The sequence below is a fragment of the Budorcas taxicolor genome, chromosome 20, assembly GCF_023091745.1.
Source record: "Budorcas taxicolor isolate Tak-1 chromosome 20, Takin1.1, whole genome shotgun sequence".
Lineage (NCBI taxonomy): Eukaryota > Metazoa > Chordata > Mammalia > Artiodactyla > Bovidae > Budorcas > Budorcas taxicolor.
The window spans coordinates 3,763,680-3,786,074 of record NC_068929.1 but is presented as its reverse complement, the minus strand read 5'-3'; the positions used below and the strand labels follow the sequence as shown (position 1 = coordinate 3,786,074).

At 47.2% G+C, this 22,395-nt stretch overlaps 1 protein-coding gene across 1 annotated transcript in view; it reads left to right on the top strand.

The window, feature by feature from the left end:
- Positions 1 to 21,385, top strand: part of LOC128066257 (putative serine protease 47) — an 81,726-nt gene extending 60,341 nt beyond the window's left edge. Inside the window, 1 exon segment of the mRNA XM_052659357.1 lies at positions 21,309 to 21,385. Within this exon segment, the coding sequence (XP_052515317.1) occupies positions 21,309 to 21,385 (77 nt within the window).
- Positions 21,386 to 22,395: the final 1,010 nt, after the last annotated feature.

Below are 22,395 nucleotides of genomic sequence, written 5' to 3'. Positions count from 1 at the left end.
CCAGACTGGGTTTCAGGCCTATTCTTCTAAAAAGAAATGAGATTTATTTTGTCTACTAAATTCCAGTTATCCCTCCTCCAACTACTTCTAATTGGGTCTGTTACACCGAAATGGCAGACCAAGGGATTGAGATTTTAATCGTACAAGACTCAGATGTAGAACTTGGAACTCAGAAATACTTCTAATTCAGTGTCTATACGCCAAGCTGAGGCAGTCCTATACTCCATTTTGACAGAAGTTATCACAGTCATAGCTGCCTAGTTCCCTAAATTAAAACTGAACTCTGCGGGGCTCTGGAGTAGAGATCTGTTCTGTGTTCTCCATTTCTTATCTGTAGGATGTAGGCTTCATTCAGCCTCCTTGACCTTCCCTGAGTTCCAAAGGGTGGATTCAAATAATTGCTAATCAGGGAAGGGAGGGGATACAGAAACAGGAGAAACAATTAAAGATTGGTACAACATCAAGACAGAGTCCTGGTTTCTACTCAAAGAAATATGCATAACAATGTCTTTGAGTTTTTCTACAGAACTGGAGCCCCCACCCAGGTGGAGGATGGTAACTTCAGACTGAAGACAAGATTCTTGGAGCACAGCTCTGTTGCCTCACCACCAATCAATCAAAAAGGGTCACAAACCCTGCAACCCTCACCCCAAATGTTGCCATCTGTTTCTGGGGGCCAGAGATGACCATCCTGTTACTTCTCCTGTTTGGCCCCTGTCTATTTCATCTCTGAGAGGGACCAGCAGTTTCAAACTAAATTGCTATTATTATAAGGGTGAATGCTGGTTTCAGGCCAAAAAATACCTTGACTTAGATCTGGTTGAGAGAGACTTCTGCTCTGCTAGGCAGGCCTACGCCCATGCACAGCAGGAAGAAGTTACAGAAGAAAGAGACCTCCGCCCCAATTCCCAAGAAGTATCGTGAGTGTGAAGTCTCTCAGGGGGGAGTTGTTAAGAAGAGCACACTGATTGAAACCGCCCACCCTGGCCAGGCACCATAGTAACCATTTGCATGAGTTGTTTTATGACAGGAGATCCTGATAAGGAATACGGAACTAATAAGCCACCACCAAACGGAAAGTGAAAGTGAAGTCGCCAGTTGTGTCTGACTCTTTGCGACCCTGTGGACTATAGCCCAACAGGCTCCGCAGTCCATGGGATTCTCCAGGCAAGAATACTGGAGTGGGTTGCCATTTCCTTCTCCAGGGGATCTTCCTGACCCAGGGATCGAACCCAGGTCTCCTGCACTGGAGGCAGACGCTTTAACCTCTGAGCCACCAGGGAACGGGAAAGGTTGAAAGGAGACACCGCGTGTCTGTCCACTTCCCAGAATCCCTCTCGCTAGCATCCATCTTGGCTGAGCGATGTGTGCGCCACCAGGAAAGACTCTGAATTAGAATGATTGGCCAAAGACCACCCACAAACTAATCCCATCACCATAAAACCCGAGACTGCGACCCACGCGGCAGAGCAGTTCTCCTGGGATCCCTTACCCTACTGCTCTCCACCCGGGTGCCCTTTCCCAATAAAATCTCTTGCTTTGTCAGCACGTGTGTCTCCTCGGACAATTCATTTCCAAATGTTAGACAAGAGCCCAGTTTCGGGCCCTGGAAGGGGTTTGCCTTCCTGCAACATAAGGATTAGGCACCACGGGGTGTAAAGAAACTACAGCCTCATTTATTATTTGTAAGTCTTGAACCAGTCTCTATTTAACATTTGACTTTTTATATCTAAAATAGGAGTATTGTATGGAGTGTTACAGGGAATTAATAGTCCCTGCTCCTTTAAATTTTTAACGATGGGTTTTAACCCTTTTTTAACCTCAGGTTTTAGTGGATACTATTTTTTATGTGGAAATACGTGTGGGTCTTTGAGCTTGACAACTATAGGAATACCATTTTGTGTTCGACCCACGGAGTTTTTATCAGCCCATACTCTAGGATTTACATTTTGTTCAACTAAAAGGAGAGAAAGTGAGGGCTCCATACGTATGAAAACAGAGGCATGGACCTTGTTCAATATATCCCTCTCCAAAAGGGGTGAGGAGATTCTGGCACGATCAGAAACTCATGTGAAAATAGCACAGAATCCCAGTTCCAAGATAAAGAATAACTGAAATAAAACCTTTTGGCTCATCCAGACAGTCCCATTATGGAGGCGGATCAGGAAGAAAGTGGGCCAGGGGCTTCAGTAAGCACACAGTATGTTGCCCCAGTATCTAAAAGGAAATCAATGGATTGGCCCCCCACAATTATTAATACCTGGGGTTCCTCAGGTGTAATTAGGACGGGAGCTTGTGTGGGGACCCCCGGGCACCTTTAGTCCTGATTGTCCTGAGAGTCCGACCCCGGAGACCTACGCCTCTGGGGGCAGTCTCTCTTCCAGTGTGGTTCTTTGCAGACCAGATGTGGAGCCAGGGGCGGCTTAGATGCCTGAGGGCAATCCCGCTTGAGGTGCCCCTCCTTTCCACAGTAATAGCAAGCCCATCCCTTTTCACTTGGGTCCCTCTGGGCATTTTTCTTAGGCTGTTTAGGAACGTTTTTCATAGCCATTGCGAAGGCTTCCACCTTTTTCTTTATCTTTTTCTGCCTTTCTTTTCTTCATATTCCCTACCATAACAGACTGTCTGAGCCAGTTGTAACAGAATATCTGAAGACTGATTTGGTCCATACGCCCATTTTAATAGCTTACAGCGGATATCTGGAGCCGACTGAGTGAGAAATCTATCTTTTAAGATAACTTTTCCCTCTTCACTTTTGGGATCAATTTCAGTGAATCTGCGAAAGGCTTCTTTTAGTCTATCTAGGAATTTACCAGGAGCTTCCTTCTCCTCCTGTTCTATGTCTGCCAGTTTGCCATAGTTTAAAGGCGTAGAATGCACCTGCCTGAGTCCTTCAGGAATATATCTGACAAAATGGCTCTGATCCCGTCTTCCTTTAGCTGTGTTGTAGTCCCAGTCTGGTTCTGTAGTTGGGACTGCCTGATTCCCAGTGGGGAGGGCCGCTATCTCATCCTGCCTCTCCTCTACTGATTCATTACGAAGCCATTCATCCCTATAAGCAACCGCTTTCCCCAGAACACGAGTCTTTGAGTTGGGAGTCAGTGTTTGTCCCAAGATATACATCACATCCTTCCAAGTAACATCATAGAGCAGAGTAACGCCTTTAAAAGCTCTAATATATTTTTCTGGGTCCACTGAATAGTCTCCCAGATCCTCCTTGATTCTTTGTATTTCTTGATAAGAAAAAGGCTTATTAACTCTCATAGACTGATTATTTCTCCCGGTGGGTGTTTCATGAAGAGGCAACAGCTTGTGTGGCTGTTCCTCAGTCTCTCTGGCTGCTCTGCACATATGATCCCAGGGATAGACTGGAGCAACCTGTTTTTCTTTATCTCTTTGTCTACTGTCCTTCATCTCATCTTTTACTTCGATGGTCTGAGTTTCTGCTGAAACCAGAGTAGTCTGAGGTCGTACTGAGACAGGAGTTGTTTGGACCTCCATGTGGGCAGTTTGAATCTGTTTATATTCCCACTGAGACCAAGGCAGTTTGAATCTCAGTTTGGGTTTCCACTGAGACAAAGGCAACCCTTCTTGGGGGTGGGGGGTTCCTCTGGCTTTCAGTTTGCTCAGCTTGGAGCCCCAGTTACAGGGGCAAAGTAGGAGGACAGGAGGGAGTTGAAGGTTTCACTCCCAAATCTATACCCTTAGGACATAAGTCTGGCGTATTTCACAGAGAGAAAAAGGGCAACACATATGCTACTTCTATCCATTTCCCTTGTTCTTTACAGAACCGGTCTAATTGTAAAACAGTATTATACTTAAGAGACCCTCCAACCAGCCACCGTTCGCCGTCCTCCATTGGATACCGTGGACATGCAGTATCGCATAGGAAGTCCAGGTGTGTCTTCTTTAAGCCCTGGGGATCAAATCTATCCCAGTTTTTCGGGATACAGTTCAATGGAGTGAGGCTGGAATTGTTAGCTCCCATCTGTAAGAGAGGAAAAAAGCAACCAGCGCCATCTTTCTACCGGAGGCATCCCTCACTGCTCTAGGAGGGGGTGTAGACAGACTTTACACCAAAAGCTTTTCCTTCCTGGTCAGACTTAGTCTGTCCCTTAGCGATGCAGGCACCGTACTCGTCCCTGCCGGTTCTACCACTGAGACAGCGTGGGGATGTACCAGGGGTAGACCTGATAGCATCCCTACCTGACGTCCAGCTCTTCACCGTTAACCTTGCTTGCCTCTGATGCCACCTGGGGTGCAATCAGAGTAACCTTCCGGAATGCCTCCCAAACTAAGACTGCTGGACTAAACATTCGTCACCTGAGTGCCTCTGCATGGCCCTGAGTATATTCCAGACCACAATAAGACCGATACGAACATAAAACTGAGATGTTCCTTCCAAGCATCACCACACCAGTATAAGAGCCTCCTCTGGTCCACTAAGAGCCAGCGTTACCAAAGGAGAAAAAAAACCCATTCCGGTCCCAATCTGAGTCACCTTTAACCTCAGAGATGTTCTTAGAGCTAGAGCTCCATCTAGCTTCCGAACTTTCAATTCCTAGTAAGGCTGGCACTTTCCTGACCGCCAATTCAAGTTTGGGACCTAAGTAACAGTACACAATAACAGCATAGATCACAAGTCCCTTGAAAGTCTATGATCCGATAGATTAGATTAGTACTTCTAATTCCCAAGGAGTTATGAAATGGTTAAAGAGACCAAAAAGTTTGACTGAGAAAGGAGAGTTCGGTCCACATGCTTAGCCAATTACTGGTTGGTTCCCAAAGGAGACACTGGGTGCTTCTCGGCATTGGCAGGTTGGTATAAACCCCCGACAGGTTTCTGCCATAAGCCAGATGAGATCACTGTAGAACAGCAGAGCAGGGCTCCTCACTTGCTTCATTCACACAGGGCATGTCATTCATTCACACAAGCACACCGTAGGTTTAGTAAAGCACAGCAGACAATGTGTTCGCTAAGAGAACAAAGAACTAGAGCTCCAAGCCTCCTTACCTTGTCCTGAAGGATCCCGGATGATCCCTCAAGATGAAAGGTTGTTGCTGAATGAAAAGCCAGCCAGGATTCTTGGCCTCAGAAGAATTCAATTTGGGGCCAGAGACGAGGCTTGATCGCTCAGAGCTTTGTGTAATAAAGTTTTATTAAAGTATAAAGGAGATGGAGAAAGCTTTTGACATAGGCATCAGAAGGGGGCAGAAAGAGTACCCCCCTGCTAGTCTTCAGCTGGATGTTATATAGTTACTTGCAATCTGTTAATGAAATAAAGGAATGTCTTAAAACTCAGAATGGCACCAGGCCCCTCACCCATAAGATGCATTGGGGGATAATCTTGGCACCAAATGGTTCATCCTGGGCCATAAAATGATTAACTTGAGTCTTGTAGAAGGACAGATCACCATACAAATAGTTTTGTTTACATAGATTAGGGAAACAGTATCTGAGTATTGTCAAGTAGGTTCTGAGCCAAAAAGCGGAACTGACTTGAAGACAGAGTTTGGGGTAAATGTATAGTACATTGGCATAGCTTAAGACAAACACTTCCACAAGAGAAATGCATTGGTTATCTCAAGGTTTGAGAATAGCTAACTTCAGGTGAAACCAGGTGTCATTATGGCAACACAGTATTTTAAGAAAACCCGCCTTTTAAATTTCCATAGAGAAGGAAGAAAATATCGCTAGCAAAGAAACATCTTGCTGCTTAAGAGAGATAAAAATGTCTGACACTTGCAGCCTATTTCTTCCGTTTGGAGACCCCTGGCCTTCCTGCTTGTTACCCTCTCATTAGGACGCGGTAAAGATGAATTATTCTTGAGGTAGGGAAGAATCAGGAAAAAGAGCCCCACTCCACACAGAAAGGTGATTAAGGTAATGACTGCCCAGGCAGTGAAACTGGAGTTCAGCCAAATATCAAAAGTGCTTTTCAGAGAAAAGAGAGGATTCTCCATTGTCTACATCACACTGCTGCCCTAAGGCCACTGAGCACAGGATGTGACTTGGGGACTAAAGTACTCCGCCCACCACATAGAGCTCTGGTCTGGCCACAAAGGGCTCTTGGGCGTAAGAGGGAGTAGCAGAGGAGGAGTCTGGACTGCAGCCCCTCTGAACCATCCAGCCCCTCAGCTTCTTGCATCTCCCTTCCTCTGAGCCTTCCCATCCTACCTTCAGTTCGGTTCAGTTCAGTTCAGTCGATCAGTTGTGTCCGACTCTTTGCAACCCCATGAATCGCAGCACGCCAGGCCTCCCTGTCCATCACCAACTCCCAGAGTTCACTCAAACTCACGTCCATCGAGTCAGTGATGCCATCCAGCCATCTCATCCTCTGTCGTCCCCTTCTCCTTCTGCCCCCAATCCCTCCCAGCATCAGAGTCTTTTCCAATGATTCACCTCTTCGCACAAGGTGGCTAGAGTATTGGAGTGTCAGTGTTAGCATCAGTCCTTCCAAACAGCACCCAGGGCTGATCTCCTTTAGAATGGACTGGATGGATCACCCTGCAGTCCAAGGGATTCTCAAGAGTCTTCTCCAACACCATATTTCAAAAGCATCAATTCTTCAGTGCTCAGCTTTCTTCACAGTCCAACTCTCACATCCATACATGACTATTGGAGAAACCATAGCCTTGACTAGATGGACCTTTGTTGGAAAAGTAATGTCTCTGGTTTGGAATATGCTATCTAGGTTGGTCATAATTTTCCTTCCAAGGAGTAAGCATCTTTTAATTTCATGGATGCAATCATCATCTGTGGTGATTTTGGAGCCCCCCAAAATAAAGTCTGACCCTGTTTCCCCATCTATTTGCCATGAAGTGATGGGACCAGATGCCATGATCTTAGTTTTCTGAATGTTGAGCTTTAAGCTAACTTTTTCACTCTCCTCTTTAACTTTCATCGTTCTACCTTATCATCTGTTATATAGAGACATTAGTCAAGTGTTGATTCATTCCACCTAAAACTCAAGAGAATTCCTGATTCCCTTTATATAACTGCTCGAGCCTCATCAATACTTTTAAAAATCTGGAGTTCTAACTTTGGTTAATCACAGGTATTTTTACTCTTATGATACTAATTTTTTTAAAAAAATCAGTTAATCTTTACTATATTCAAATACAGGGAATTAAAAATTAGATAAAAAATGATTTGAAATTTACAAGGCCACAAATTATAAAGCAAATTGAAATAGTTAAGCCTTCAGGGTAAATTTTTCATAAGTTGCCAGCATCTTTCATAAGTTGCAGCAAAGTGTTAACTCAATCAGCTTGAGGTCCCTCAAGCCCTTCACATTCCAGAGTGACCACTGACCTTTTGATCCATGAAGATAATTTTTGAGTCCTGGGAATAGCTTGCTTGATAAGATCATATTTGTATAAATGAGACCTTGGTCTTGCCAAGTTGTTTATGGAAATGATGTGATTAACAGTGTTCAGTTCAGTTCAGTTCAGTCACTCAGTCGTGTCCGACTCTTTGCGACCCCATGAATTGCAGCACGCCAGGCCTCTCTGTCCATCACCAACTCCTGGAGTTCACTCAGACTCACGTCCATCGAGTCAGTGATGTCATCCAGGCATCTCATCCTCTGTCGTCCCCTTCTTCTCCTGCCCACAATTCCTTCCAGCATCAGAGTCTTCCCAACGAGTCAACTCTTCGCATGAGGTGGCCAAAGCAATGGAGTTTCAGCTTTAGCATCATTCCTTTCAAAGAAATCCCAGGGCTGATCTCCTTCAGAATGGACTGGTTGGATCTCCTTGCAGTCCAAGGGACTCTCAAGAGTCTTCTCCAACACCACAGTTCAAAAACATTAATTCTTCAGTGCTCAGCTTTCTTCACAGTCCAACTTTCACATCCATACATGACCACAGGAAAAACAATAGCCTTGACTAGATGGACCTTAGTCGGCAAAGTAATGTCTCTGCTTTTGAATATGCTATCTAGGTTGGTCATTACTTTCCTTTCAAGGAGTAAGCGTCTTTTAATTTCATGGCTGCAGTCACCATCTGCAGTGACTTTGGAGCCCCCAAAATTAAAGTCTGACACTGTTTCCACTGTTTCCCCATCTATTTCCCATGAAGTGATAGGACCGGATGCCATGATCTTGGTTTTCTGAATGTTGAGCTTTAAGCCAACTTCTCCACTCTCCTCTTTCACTTTCATCAAGAGGCTTTTTAGTTCTTCTTCACTTTCTGCCATAAGGGTGGTGTCATCTGCATATCTGAGGTTACTGATATTTCTCCTGGCAATCTTGATTCCAGCTTGTACTTCTTCCAGCCCAGCATTTCTCATGATGTACTCTGCATATAAGTTAAATAAGCAGGGTGACAATATACAGCCTTGACGTACTCCTTTTCCTATTTGGAAACAATCTGTTGTTCCATGTCCAGTTCTAACTGTTGCTTCCTGACCTGTATACAGATTTCTGAAGAGGCAGGTCAGGTGGTCTGGTATTCCCATCTCTTTCAGAATTTTCCACAGTTTATTTTGATCCACACAGTCAAAGGCTTTGGCATAGTCAATAAAGCAGAAATAGATGTTTTTCTGGAACTCTCTTGCTTTTTCCATGATCCAGCAGATGTTGGCAATTTGATCTCTGGTTCCTCTCCCTTTTCTAAAACCAGGTTGAACATCAGGAAGTTCACAGTTCACATATTGCTGAAGCCTGGCTTGGAGAATTTTGAGCATTCCTTTACTAGCATGTGAGATGAGTGCAATTGTGCGGTAGTTTGAGCATTGCCTTTCTTTGGGATTGGAATGAAAACTGACCTTTTCCAGTCCTGTGGCCACTGCTGAGTTTTCCAAATTTGCTGGCATATTGGGTGCAGCACTTTCATAGCATCATCTTTCAGGATTTGAAATAGCTCAACTGGAGTTCCATCACCTCCACTAGCTTTGTTCGTAGTGATGCTTTGTTCACGTGATGCACACTTGACTTCACATTCCAGGATGTCTGGCTGTAGATAACTGATCACACCATCGTGATTATCTGGGTCGTGAAGATCTGTTTTGTACAGTTCTTCTGTGTATTCTTGCCACCTCTTCTTAATATCTTCTGCTTCTGTTAGGTCCATACCATTTCTGTCCTTTATCGAGCCCATCTTTGCATGAAATATTCCCTTGGTATCTCTAATTTTCTTGAAGAGATCCCTAGTCTTTCTCATTCTGTTGTTTTCCTCTATTTCTTTGCATTGATCGCTGAAGAAGGCTTTCTTATCTCTTCTCCTATTCTCTGGAACTCTGCATTCAGATGCTTATATCTTTCCTTTTCTCCTTGGCTTTTCGCTCCTCTTCTTTTCACAGCTATTTGTAAGGCCTCCCCAGAGAGCCATTTTGCTTTTTTGCATTTCTTTTCCATGGGGATGGTCTTGATCCCTGTCTCCTGTACAATGTCATGAACCTCATTCCATAGTTCATCAGGCACTCTATCTATCAGATCTAGGCCCTTAAAGCTATTTCTCGCTTCCACTGTATAATCATAAGGGATTTGATTTAGGTCATACCTGAATGGTCGAGTGGTTTTCCCTACTCTCTTCAATTTCAGTCTGAATTTGGCAATAAGGAGTTCGTGATGTGAGCCACAGTCAGCTCCTAGTCTTTTTTTTTTGTTGACTGTATAGAGCTTCTCCATCTTTGGCTGCAAAGAATATAATCAATCTGATTTTGGTGTTGACCATCTGGTGATGTCCATGTGTAGAGTCTTCTCTTGTGTTGTTGGAAGAGGGTGTTTGCTATGACCAGTGCATTTTCTTGGCAAAACTCTATTAGTCTTTGCCCTGCTTCATTCCGCATTCCAAGCCAAATTTTCCTGTTATTCCAGGTGTTTCTTGACTTCCTACTTTTGCATTCCAGTCCACATCTTTTTTGGATGTTAGTTCTAAAAGGCCTTGTAGGTCTTCATAGAACCGTTCAACTTCAGCTTCTTCAGCATTACTGGTTGGGGCATAGACTTGGATTACCATGATATTGAATGGTTTGCCTTGGAAATGAACAGAGATCATTCTGTCGTTTTTGAGATGGCATCCAAGTACTGCATTTCGGACTCTTTTGTTGACCATGATGGCTACTCCATTTCTTCTGAGGGATTCCTGCCCACAGTAGTAGATATAATGGTCATCTGAGTTAAATTCACCCATTCCAGTCCATTTTACTTCGCTGATTCCTAGAATGTCGATGTTCACCCTTGCCATCTCTTGTTTGACCACTTCCAATTTGCCTTGATTCATGGACCTGACATTCCAGGTTCCTATGCAATATTGCTCTTTATAGCATTGGACCTTGCTTCTATCACCAGTCACATCCACAGCTGGGTATTGTTTTTGTTTTGGCTCCATCCCTTCATTCTTTCTGGATTATTTCTCCACTGATCTCCAGTAGCATACTGGGCACCTACTGACCTGGGGAGTTCCTCTTTCGGTATCCTATCATTTTGCCCTTTCATACTGTTCATGGGATTCTCAAGGCAAGAATACTGAAGTGGCTTGCCATTCCCTTCTCCAGTGGACCACATTCTGTCAGATCTCTCCACCATGACCCACCCGTCTTGGGTTGCCCCGCGGGCATGCCTTAGTTTCATTGAGTTAGACAAGGCTGTGGTCCTAGTGTGATTAGATTGACTAGTTTTCTGTGAGTATGTTTTCAGTGTGTCTGCCCTCTGATGCCCTCTTGCAACACCTACCATCTTACTTGGGTTTCTCTTACCTTAGGTGTGTGGTATCTCTTCATGGCTGCTCCAGCAAAGTGCAGCTGTTGCTCCTTACCTTGGACGAGGGGTATCTCCTCACTGCTGCCCTTCCTGTTTTAAGTTGACATGGAGGCCTGGCAAGGCTGTATCAGTCTGATCTCAGGGAGGGGGTACTAATGACTAAGTAGCTAAGGTCAAGTATATGGGCTCTTCATCCCTATGTGACCTCAGTTCAGTTCAGTTCAGTCGCTCAGTCGTGTCTGACTCTTTGCGACCCCATGAATCACAGCACGCCAGGCCTCCCCGTCCATCACCAATTCCTGGAGTTCACTCAAACTCATGTCCATCGAGTTGGTGATGCCATCCAGCCATCTCATCCTCTGCTGTCCCCTTCTCCTCCTGCCCCCAATCCCTCCCAGCATCAGGGTCTTTTCCAATGAGTCAACTCTTCTCATGAGGTGGCCAAAGTATTGGAGTTTCAGCTTTAGCATCAGTCCTTCCAACGAACACCCAGGACTGATCTCCTTCAAATGGACTGGTTGGATCTCCTTGCAGTCCAAGGGACTCTCGGGAGTCTTCTCCAACACCATAGTTCAAAAGCATCAATTCTTCGGCACTCAGCTTTCTTCACAGTCCACCTCTCACATCCATACATGTGGAAAAACCACTGTAAAAACCATAGCCTTGACCAGACGGACCTTTGTTGACAAAGCAATGTCTCTGCCTTTTAAAATGCTGTCTAGGCTGGTCATAACTTTCCTTCCAAGGAGTAAGTGTCTTTTAATTTCATGGCTGCAATCAGCATCTGCAGTGATTTTGGAGCCCCCCAAAATAAAGTCAGCCACTGTTCCCACCCCCCAGTAAAAACCCTGGAAATTCAAGGCTTGATGACGGTCAACACTACTCTTCACATGCTGTCGCACTGTTTGCTGAGAGAACTAAGCACTGTCTGAAAAAACAAACAAACAAACAAACAAACAACTAAGCACTGTCTGTAGAGCCCCATTAGGCCAGACAACTGGAAGATTGCATACAGCTCCCTGCACCTTTTTTTTTCTTTTTGGCTAGTTCTGATCTATATTCTTTTGCTGGTTTTAATCTGTATCCTTCTGCTGACATAAACCATAGTAAGTGCAAGTATTGTGAGTTCCAGGTGGAATGAACTGAAACCTGACTAATGTCTCTGCCTAACAGGATGAGAAGGCAGGATGGGAGGCTCAGAGAAGGGAGGTGAATAGAGCCGCAGGGCTGAGTGGCTGGGGAGGGGCCATGTTTCAGCTTCCTCTTCTATTACTCCCTCCTCACCCTCAGGAGTCAAATGTGACCAGACCACAGCTCTAAGATGTTGGTGTAGTACTTTAGTTCCCAAGTACATACCCTGTTCGCAGTTGCCTAAGGGCAGGGCAACGGAGAATCCTCTCTTTTCTCTGAAAAGCACTTTTGATATTTGGCTGCACTTCAGTTCCATTTCCTGGGCGATTGATACCATTCTCGCCTTTCTGTGTGGACTAGAATTATTTTCCCTGTTTCTTCCCTACCTTGAGAATAACCCATCCTTTCCTCCTCCTGGGAAATGTGGAAACATCAGGAAGGTAAGGAAACCTTGGTGGAGACCCACAAGTACGAGATCCTCTCTTCTTTTCTATTATTATTTCTACTTTTCTGAATCCTCTAGAGAGATCCCTGAGAAGGGAACGAATAAGACATCTATTCCCGTGAAAGAATAAAGCATCACCCTCTGGGGACAACCAGGCTGGGCAGAGGGCAGAGTGAACATTTCTCTCCAAGACCTCAGATATCGGTTGTCCAAGTCTGTTTGAGGGCTCCAGGGTATGTCCCAAACACAGTGACCAGGGCCTGAGGGCTGGATACTGAGTTCAATCTCAAACACAGCACGGGCATGTGAGAACTGCTTCACCAGCCATGAAAAGGTATCTTGGACGAGGACTGATCTGAGGACAGTGCTGAAGTCTTGAGCGTTTTGGAGTGGGGCCCTGGACTTGGAAAACAGACCCACCTGACAGAGCTCAGATTCACCCATTGTTCTGAGAATGTGTGCATTTTTTGAGCAGAGGAACAATGGTAAAATATCCAGGTGAATCTCACTTCAAAATCCTTATGTTCTTCAAAAAAGGAAAACAGAAAATATTTTTATCCACCTTAAAAATGCATGAAAAGAAAGAAAAACCACAGAGTTCTGCTAGTGAAATGCAGAAAATCATATTATGTATGGACACTGAGCGTCTGATGCTAGTCTTTAGAGGGGAGCCTGAAAATTGGGTCTCAAGCCCTCACATGTGTGGGTGGATCTCAGCATCAAGTGGAGCCAAAGGGGAGAGGTAGGAGTAGGGAGAAAAATGGAGCTTTGAAAGGCACGTTCTGCCATTCAGCTACATGTGTCCCTGGTGTTAGCACCATTTCTCCAGCCCTGAGGGCTCAGGACCACTGGCTCAGGAGAGGCCAGTGGCAGGGCCCGTCCCTTGGGAAACAGAAATCTCAGGGAAGCTCCTGGAAGAAGAGCAGAACCCAGATACTACCCAGATTCCATGTAGTGAATGAAGCTGTGAGGGGCCTGGCAAAAGGTGTGGCCCAGCAGGTGCCCATGAGCTGCACTGAGCCAATAGCACCTGGATTGAGAGGTGGAACTCCAGGTCCAACTGTGGACACATTTTTTGTTTTAATTAATTTATTTTAACTGGAGGATAATTAGTTTTGCACATCGTTTAACTTCTCTCATATTCGTTTATGCGGTGACTGCTGTCTATTCTTCCCCACAGAGGGGTTGGTGGGGGCGTCAAGGGGTAGTGGATATGAAAGCACTTTGTTAATGTAAACCCTATCATAAGCTTCACCATCACTGTCAGGGATCATGTGGCCTTGGGCCCTAGTACTTTGATCCAATCTCCCAGTTTTGTCCCCTTAAAGAGACACAGCAATCAGCCTCCTATAATACCCCTAGGCCCTGGCTTCCTCACCATGACCCATTCTGCTGATTTCCAGCTTGCAGAGGTTGCCTGGAAGCACTGGAAGAGGTCTGGGACCTATCACTTCTGCAAAGGCAGACAATCTTCCTCTCTCCCCTTGGTGGTTCTTCTTCCCAGAGCCTATGGTGTAACCCCAGGGCTGCAGGTAGCTTAGGGTTGAGCTGGGAGGGGGCGTCCTGGGGGTGGGTTATGGCTAAAATCCAGGGGTGAGGTACAGCAGGAGCATTATAAAGTCAGTATGGGGGGGACGTGCAGGGCTGTGGGCTGTAGATGCCCACCCCGGCCAGCCTGCCCATCTCTCCTGGCCCGGTAGATCCTGGCTGCAGCTTGCTCCTTAAGTCTCCTGCAGACACCTGGAAAGGTTCCCTGACAAGGGTGGCTTTCATCAGGTCTCCTCTCAAGATGCTCCTGGGGAGGCGTGCAAAGCAATACCTACTGGAGCCCAACAGCTGTGGAGGGAAGAGCCTGGTCCCACCATGTCTCCTCGGCCCAAACAGCCTCTACCTCGAGCCTCCACCTTTTCTCCAGGCTCACTTCCCTCCTTCATTTCCACTCACTCAAATTCATCCTTGAGTGCCTCTCAACACCAGAGCCTTTCCTTCCCCTGGACAGTCTTTCACCAAGGCCACTTGCTGTCTCCCCTTCTCTACCATGTCACCTTGATGAAGGGACCTGTCCTCCACCTCTGACACCCTCCTCCACTTCACCACCATTAGGCTCCATGCTGAGTCTCACTTAGGGTAACTCCATGGCACTCCCACTAGGCACCATCCCACAGAGGTCATCCCCATCCTCCCCTTGGAGTTGTCCATTCAAGCTTGTCTCGGGGCTTGTCCATTCAAGCTGTCCTCTTTCAAACCTGTCTTGTTGGTAGGGGGCTGCCAAAGCATGGAGCTTCTCCACCTTGACACACTTGGAGTCCCAGAAAGAACACCTTCACTGCCACCCACCAGAGGCCTTGTTGTTAGGACACCCCAGAAACAGACAGGTAGAGGCTGGAAGCTTCTCTTGTCAACCTGTATGTCCAGAAGCTGCTGGAGATATGAATTACCAAGAGAGTGGAACTGAAGATTTGGAAGGAGAAGTAAAAGGAGGAGGAGGCAGGCTACCATCTGACTTCATTGGGGATGAGAATTAAGTCACTGAGTTACAAGCAGGACACCTTGGGTCACCGACACTTCTGGAACATAAAAGACAAACCAGAACAGCTACTTGGTCCCGAAAAGACCTGATATCCTGACACCCTGTGGGATCATCTACAGAAGACATGCAGGCAGCTCTTCTGGGGTCTCCCCTTTCCACAGAGTGAGTCTCTGGCGGCTACTGACACAGTACCTGGGTCTCCTCTAGAGTAACACCCTATCTTATTCAATGAATGCTCTAAGGCTGAACAATTCCAAATTCAAGCTAAATTAACTTCACAGCTGTCATAGGTCCAACCCTTACCCATGCTGTCTCCCAGGCTCAGCCTCAGTCCTTGACTCCAACTATGTCCCAGTTGCAACTACCACCTCTGGGTCACATGGAGACCCAGGCCAGACCCCTACCCATAACTCTAACATGCCCCAGATTCAATCACCACCTTTGGGCTGACATGAAGACTCAGGCTAGACCACAACTCTTGACTCCAACCATGCCCCAGTGTCAATCACCACCTCAGGTTCAAGTGGAGACTCAGGTCCAATCAAAACACTAGACTCCAACCATGACTCACTTTCAACCACCACCTCCAGCTCATGTGGACACATGCTCAACCACAACCCTTGACACCAACCACAGCTCACTTTCACTGACCACTACCTCAGGCTTACATGGAGACCCAGGCCCAACTCCAACCCTTGACTCCAACCATGCCTCACTATCAACCACCACCTCAGGCACACATGGGGACCCAGACCTGACCCAGTCCTTGACTTCAATAAAACTTTAGTCTCAACCACAACCTTGGGCTCACATGGAAACCCAGGTCCAACCCCAACCCTTGACTCCAACCATATCTCACTCACAGACACAAACTTGGGCTGACATAAAGACTCAGGCCAACTCCTATCCTTGACTCCAACCAAGCCTCACTCACAGCCACAACTTAGGGCTCACATAGAGAGCCAGGCCCAACTACAACTCTTGACTCTAACTAAGCCTCACTCTCAACCACAATTTGGGGCTCATATGACAATCCAGGCCCAACTCCAACTCTTGACGCTAACCATGCCCCAAGATTAAGGACCACTTTGGGTTCAGTTAGAGATCACTGCCTGCTGGAGTCCAGCTCCAGCAGCCAGGGATTCAGCCTGAAGGGGTGAGCGGTGTTGGGGAGGGAAACTGAGGCAGACTCTTAGTTTTTCTTTGGACTGCCTGTTTATTTCAAGCTTATGATTCTCTTTTATACTTTTACAAAAGCGTTAGGTCAGAGGTTTGATATTTTTAGTTCCCAGAGACCCAGATTTATTTTTCTCCAAAAATCATTGTTGCCTCTCAAAAGGAGTTCCTTCCTCAGCGATTCTCTTATCTACTTTTTCTCATGTGTCCTTGTGAATACACTGTAACTCATGCTATTGTCTCGGCTGCATACCACATCCCTCAGTTTAATTCTTATCTTTCTAAGTCCTGTTTGCCCCTAGTATCCTAAGCTCACTATTTCTAAGAAAGGGCTTCTAGCTAATAATATCTCTAAAGTCCCTAATCTCTATAAGATATAGTAAAATATTGTAACATTATAGCAATCCATAAATCTTTAGCTTTAAACTATTTTAATTATTCCTAAGCCCTAAATTCAGTAAACTCCTTTGCCATAAACACTTTTCTCACAAATGGGCTTCAGATAGGAATCCCTCCGTGGTCTCAAGCTGCGGCCTCTGTGCTCACCCTGGAACACTCTTTTGTAAAAGTCCTTGAACAAATGTCAGTGATTAACTTTATGAATTATTCTTTGAGCACAGCTGCAGAAGGCTTTGTGCCTTCTCATGCTCCTCTCAAAAAACAACAAGCACCTTAATATTCCCTTCAGTCAACTCAGCCGAGGAAAGGAAAAAACAAGTCAGAATCACAAAGCCTGACTCCTTCATTCCAGGTCTGTGCCTACAGAACAAAGGGAGGGGATTTAGGGCCACGCCTCTATTTTGTCAGAATGCCTAACGTGGCTCCCAGCAACTGCCCATCTCACACTGTCTTTCCCAATACAACCGTCTTCCTATCAACTGCAGACTAGGTACTATGAAGTCTTGCCCTATAATCCAAAATAAGCCATAATCTTTGATCCCCAATGCAATTCAAATCCTGGAATATCATTTTTTTTTTTTAAAAAGCAACTAGAAAGTGGGAAAACTTTATCCTCTTTGGTTAAAAAAATCTCAGCAAGTCTTTAACCAGGTCACCCCCAATCTTCCCCAGGGGAACAGGTCTTCTCAGGCCCAGACCTCTGTCTCCATAACTCCTAGGGATTTGATCAGCCCTGAGGTTTGGGAGAAACTGGAGTACCATCTTTCCAAAAGGTTCATGCAGCAAGAGAGTGCCCTACCCTGCAAAATCCAATAGTCTCAGAAAGTGGTGCAGACTTAGGGCGATTCCCTAAGGCCTTGTCAGGCACTGGAAAAGAAGGAGCCCTCAAGCCCCTCTGGAGGTCTAGGCAAAAGCAATCTGGATGCACAAAAGATGAGGTCCTGGTACCCAGCAAGCATCCCACAAGGGAAGCACCTGTGCCAGGATGTAAAGCAGAGCATGGGGAGGATCCTAAAAGATCTGCACATGATCTCAGCCAACCCTCCAGTAAAGGTTCCAAGTGCAAAGCCTGAGTTAGAAAGAGTTGAGCCCAGGCAGGAAGCATCCAGAAGTCCTGGGGGTCCTTATAAGCAGGAAGGGACAGCAGATGCCTGAGTGACGGATCCCTGTTAGTGTCTGTTGTTGAAGGCTTGCTGTCAACCACTTTTAGACCTTCTTGGAGAGTCAAATGCTCCTACAGATACAGAAAATGCAGGTTCCTCTCAGGATAAGGAAGCCTCCATGAACACTTCCCATGAAGTCTCTTGTCCTCAGTCTTTATATTCAATAGGAGCTGGAAGTGCATATGACAAGGTTTTGCATCAGGCACAGACAGGTCCTACTACCCAAGGTCCTCAAGATCACATTTAGCTTGAAGTTGAAAAGTACTCACTGCATATTCCTTGCAAGGTCCACCTTGAAGGCCTCTCTGGGGACCACCCAAAAGCCCAGTTACCAGAGGGCTTGTGAAAACATTCTCATCCCCATCCAGGATAGAAAGTGAAAACAATGTAGGCAGTGCCCACCCTGGAGAGTCCCCTCCCTGCCCTCTAATGTGTGACTGAGGAAACCCCAGGGGGCTCTGGGAGGAACCTCTACTGACAAATGTCCAGAAGCCCTCAGAGGCCCCTCTGACTAGACAGGAAGACAAGCCACCGTCTTAGGCCCCCACATAGAACAGAATTTGGCACAATAAGTCCATTGTGGAGGCTGACAAAGGCAGCCTGGAGCCCAGTCCAAATCCAGCGGTGTTTATGAATGAGCCACAGGAGGACTCTGGAGGATGGGACTCCCCAGAAACTTGAGAGAGTCACGGACCTCGATGAATATTCCCAATCTTCCAGAGAACAAGAGGCAATGGGCAGAGACACTACTTGGAAAGGTACTTTTGAACCTGGTCTATTAATCAAATACCAAATAATTAATGTAGATATGAGGAGATCATGGTATCCAAGGTCCCATAAAAATCCCTCCTCGAACACAAAGTCTGTTGCCACAAATCAGGAAGATGTATACTTTGATGAACAGTTTCAAAAGCTTAAGTTCCCAGGGTTCACAGACTGGCAGAAAGAGGCTCAAGGCCAGGCCACTTGCCTGCTCCTTCAGGACTGTCCCACTGAGAGGCTTCTCAAAGACTGTCATTTGTATATAATCATGGCCACAAACACCTTGGCTTCTCAGGGATCTCTGCGCTGTTTTGAGACCTTGTCCAGTGGAGACACATCCATTTCCCACACATGTGATGTTACACCGAGTGGAGGGAGCAGCCAGGGACAGCAGGAGGCCCTGAGAAGGCAGCCCCAACACCAGAGTCAGCACAGGAAGTTCATCTCCACTGATGCGAGAGAGACTAATCGGAATCCCAAACTAGGACAGCATAGAAAGTGATTAGCAGTACGGAAGTCCTACCAGGCCTGCAGGATGAGCCACCCTGCCCAGAAAAAGGAATCAGCAGAGTCCCTACAGAGCAAGTCTCACAAGATAATCCTGAAGAAGGGACACATTTCTTCAGAAAACCACTTCAGAGGCAGGATTAAGCACTTTCTGCAGTGGATTTTCCCCAATAAATCAAAAGACCAGAATAGTCCCTGCAAAAAGGCAAGCCTGCAGCAGACACTGCCCAGAGCCAGGGAACAGTCCAGAGGAGTCTGATGATGGACATCGAGACTGCTGAGGCTCAGGCTCCCATGACAGCTGTTGGACAGATCTTAGAGGAGATGGAGCTTCATGGACCTCAGCTTCAGAGTTTCATTGGTACAAAGGAGGACTCGAGGGCCCATAGGTCCAGCTTACTGCTACAATAAGTTTCTCTCCAACAAAGAGCAAAGGAGAGTGATGGAAAAACAGGGGGGACAAATGGGGGACAAACAGTGTGCTACCCCCATGGGCCACAGCTCTCCTACAACGAGTAAGTGGACCAGTCCCAGGGACTGTACGTGGACCTTTCCTCCCAGGGAGTCAGGTCCCCTTCTGGGCAGAGCGTGCCAGCATGGATCAATAGTGACAAGGGTCCCAGGCCATCCCTTCCACTGTCCAAGGCAATATTTTCTTCAGAAACACACCTCTTCTGGTCAATCAAAACATGCTTGTCACAGCTTTCCTGAAAGGAAAACTCTTCTCCAAAAAAAAAGCATACCATGCATATGAAAACATTGTTCTCTCGTTAGAACATCCTCTGTGTGCTAAAAGCTTCTTCCTGCCACAAACTTAGTTTCCTGAAATAAATGTTTTTTCTCATGAGAAATGGTGCTCTGTCTGTGTCCTGCTGGCGGGAAGAAAATGGATCAGGGTACACTCTTCCCAGGTGCCTGCTTTGACTTCCATATGGGACGAGGCCATGGAAGGAAAGTGAACCCCAGCATGGATACTCAGCCATAGCCTAATTCCCTCCCTGCACCTCAGTGTCCGTAATGCCAACATTACAGAAACAAGGAACAGCATTCAGGATATGTCACAGTGAACTAAACCTAAAGACCTCCATCTTCTCAGCATCTAGCTCTGTCGTTTCCACTTCTTTCTCTACGTTGAAATTGTGAGGCTGTAGGGGAGGAGTTTGCAGAAGCTGAAATTCCCCTCAGGCTGAGAAAGTGTCAGAGACAATTCACATGTCAGAATAAGGAGGGGAATTTGGGGCAGTGCTGACGCGGAGTCCAGGGTGAGAGATCATCCCCGTGTCATGGTGGGATTAGATGACTCTGTCCTGGAAGCCCCTCCTCTCCTGGATGGGGCTGTAAGGAGATGGACCAGGCCTATCACCCTTCCTCTGTGTTTCTCATATGCTGGAGCAATGGCGAGGATGAGGACCACACACTCTCAGCTCTAAGGGTGTGCAGTGTGGAGCATGGAGGCCTCCAAAGGCCAGTCCACCTCCACCCTGGAGAGGAGGACAGCTTGCTCACAGTACCCACCTCTGCCAGGGAATGGGTAGGGGCATGTCTTTGTGTGCAGTCACCTCACTGTCTGAGAGTGGGACACTGTGCCCCTAATTTCAGATGCAGGGAAAGGAGGCAGTGGGCAGAGGTGTCTATAGATGGTGCAGTGACCAAGGAGCCCCTGGTGTCCCACCAGCATCTACAGGCCTATAGGAAAGAAGTGAGGGGCCCATTGACTTCTGGTGGCCCCACCCCAGAGTCTCCCTTCTGCTCTAGCTCCCAGAGCCCAGAAAGAGGGAGGCCACCTGGAGTGCCTGACAGAGGGCCAGGCTCCCAGAGGCAGAAGAGCCTCTGAGCATGGAATCTTCACTTCTCCACAGTGTAGTTAATCAGCTTTCACAGGACCTGGAGCTCAGGACAGACTCGCGGCCTGGGACCTCTACCTATGCGTGTGGCCCAAGGAGGCTCCCAGAGGACAGGTGAGCTCTACAGGCCCAAGGGCTCTGCTGAAGTTGTAGCAAGTCTCACCTATCATCAACCTTGCTCAGCCCAGAGCCTCAAAGGGGAGCAAGCCAGCAGATAGGATGTGTTATCTAGCAGGTGGGAAGTGACCTGTGGAGAAGGGAGCGGTCAGCTTTCTTCCCCAGGACCCATCTACACAGGAAAGTGTTAGTTACTCAGTCATGTCCACCTCTTTGAGACCCCATGGACTGTAGCCTGCCATGCTCCTCTATCCATGTAATTTTCCAGACAAGAATACTGGAGTGGGTAGCCATTCCCTTCTCCAAGGAATCTTCCTGACCCAGATATCGAACCCAGGGCTCCTGAATTGTAGGCAGATTCTTCACCGTCTGAGCCATGATGGAAGCCCTGGAAACAGGGAGACAAGAGCAATTCTTAGAGTGATTCAGGCTCTGTGTCACAGTCCCTAAGGCTGTGGAGAGACCAGCTCCAGGAGGGGCCTCTGGTCCAGCTGACAGCTGGAATCACCCTGCCCCCATACCTGTTAGGGCCCCACATGTGGGACAAGGACGCCGACATGTGGGATGAGGATTCCCACATGTGGGACAAGGACCCCCACATGTAGGACAAGGACCCCCACATGTAGGACAAGGACCCCCACATGTAGGACAAGGTCCAGGTCTGCAGGGCGGCATGCACAGGCCTGCTTGTGCTGAGGTCTCTACCTGGAGCCAGGTCTTGCCTCTGGGCCCCATCCCTTAGGGTGGGTACAGGAGTGGGGGCTCTGCCAGGACCTAAGGGAGTGGCTGAAACCAAGGGCACAGAGTGGCCTCCAGTGCTCAGGCGAGAGGGAGCCATAAAGCAGAGACTCTGAGCCTGGGTGCTGCCTGGTCCTCTCAGAGGCATCGAGAGGTGAGTGCTGAGGGCGGGGGAGCTGACCCTGAAGACACCTGTGGGGATAAATGACACAGAGGGACACCAACAGAACAGCAAGGAGCCAGAAAGAGAGAATCCCTGTGCCCTTCTCTTGCTGAAAGGGGCAGAACAGCCAGCAATGGAGGTCCCCTCACTAAGAGTCTCCACACAGAGACCCACACTGTCCCCACATGGGGACCTCCCGCACACCCCCTCTGAGAAATCTCACTCAGAGACCGCTCAGAGCATCCCACAGAAACGTCACTGTGAGACCCGCCCCCCGCCCCCACACACACACACCTCACAGGTGTTCTTTAGAATCTGAGTATCCACCCACTGACAGGTCCTTCATGGTGGGTCTGATGTCAGTTAACAAACTGGCAGCACAAGAGAAGGACCAGAGATGGTGCCCAGCCCCAGCCCCAGCTCCCAGAACTCCAAGACATCCAGATATTGTCAGCCTTGCCCTAAATGACATTCTCTGCTTGGGGACATACTCGTGACTTCTGTCCTTTTTAACCATTGCCTCTGAACAGAAGAGTCATGGTGTTTCATGTGCAGACCTGCCAAAGTCTTTCCTCCACAGATCTTCATCAGCTTAAGCTCTGTCCCATGGCTTCAGCTCAGTTCAGTTCAGTTCAGTCGCTCAGTCATGTCCAACTCTTTGCAACCCCATGAATCGCAGCACGCCAGGCCTCCCTGTCCATCACCAACTCCTGG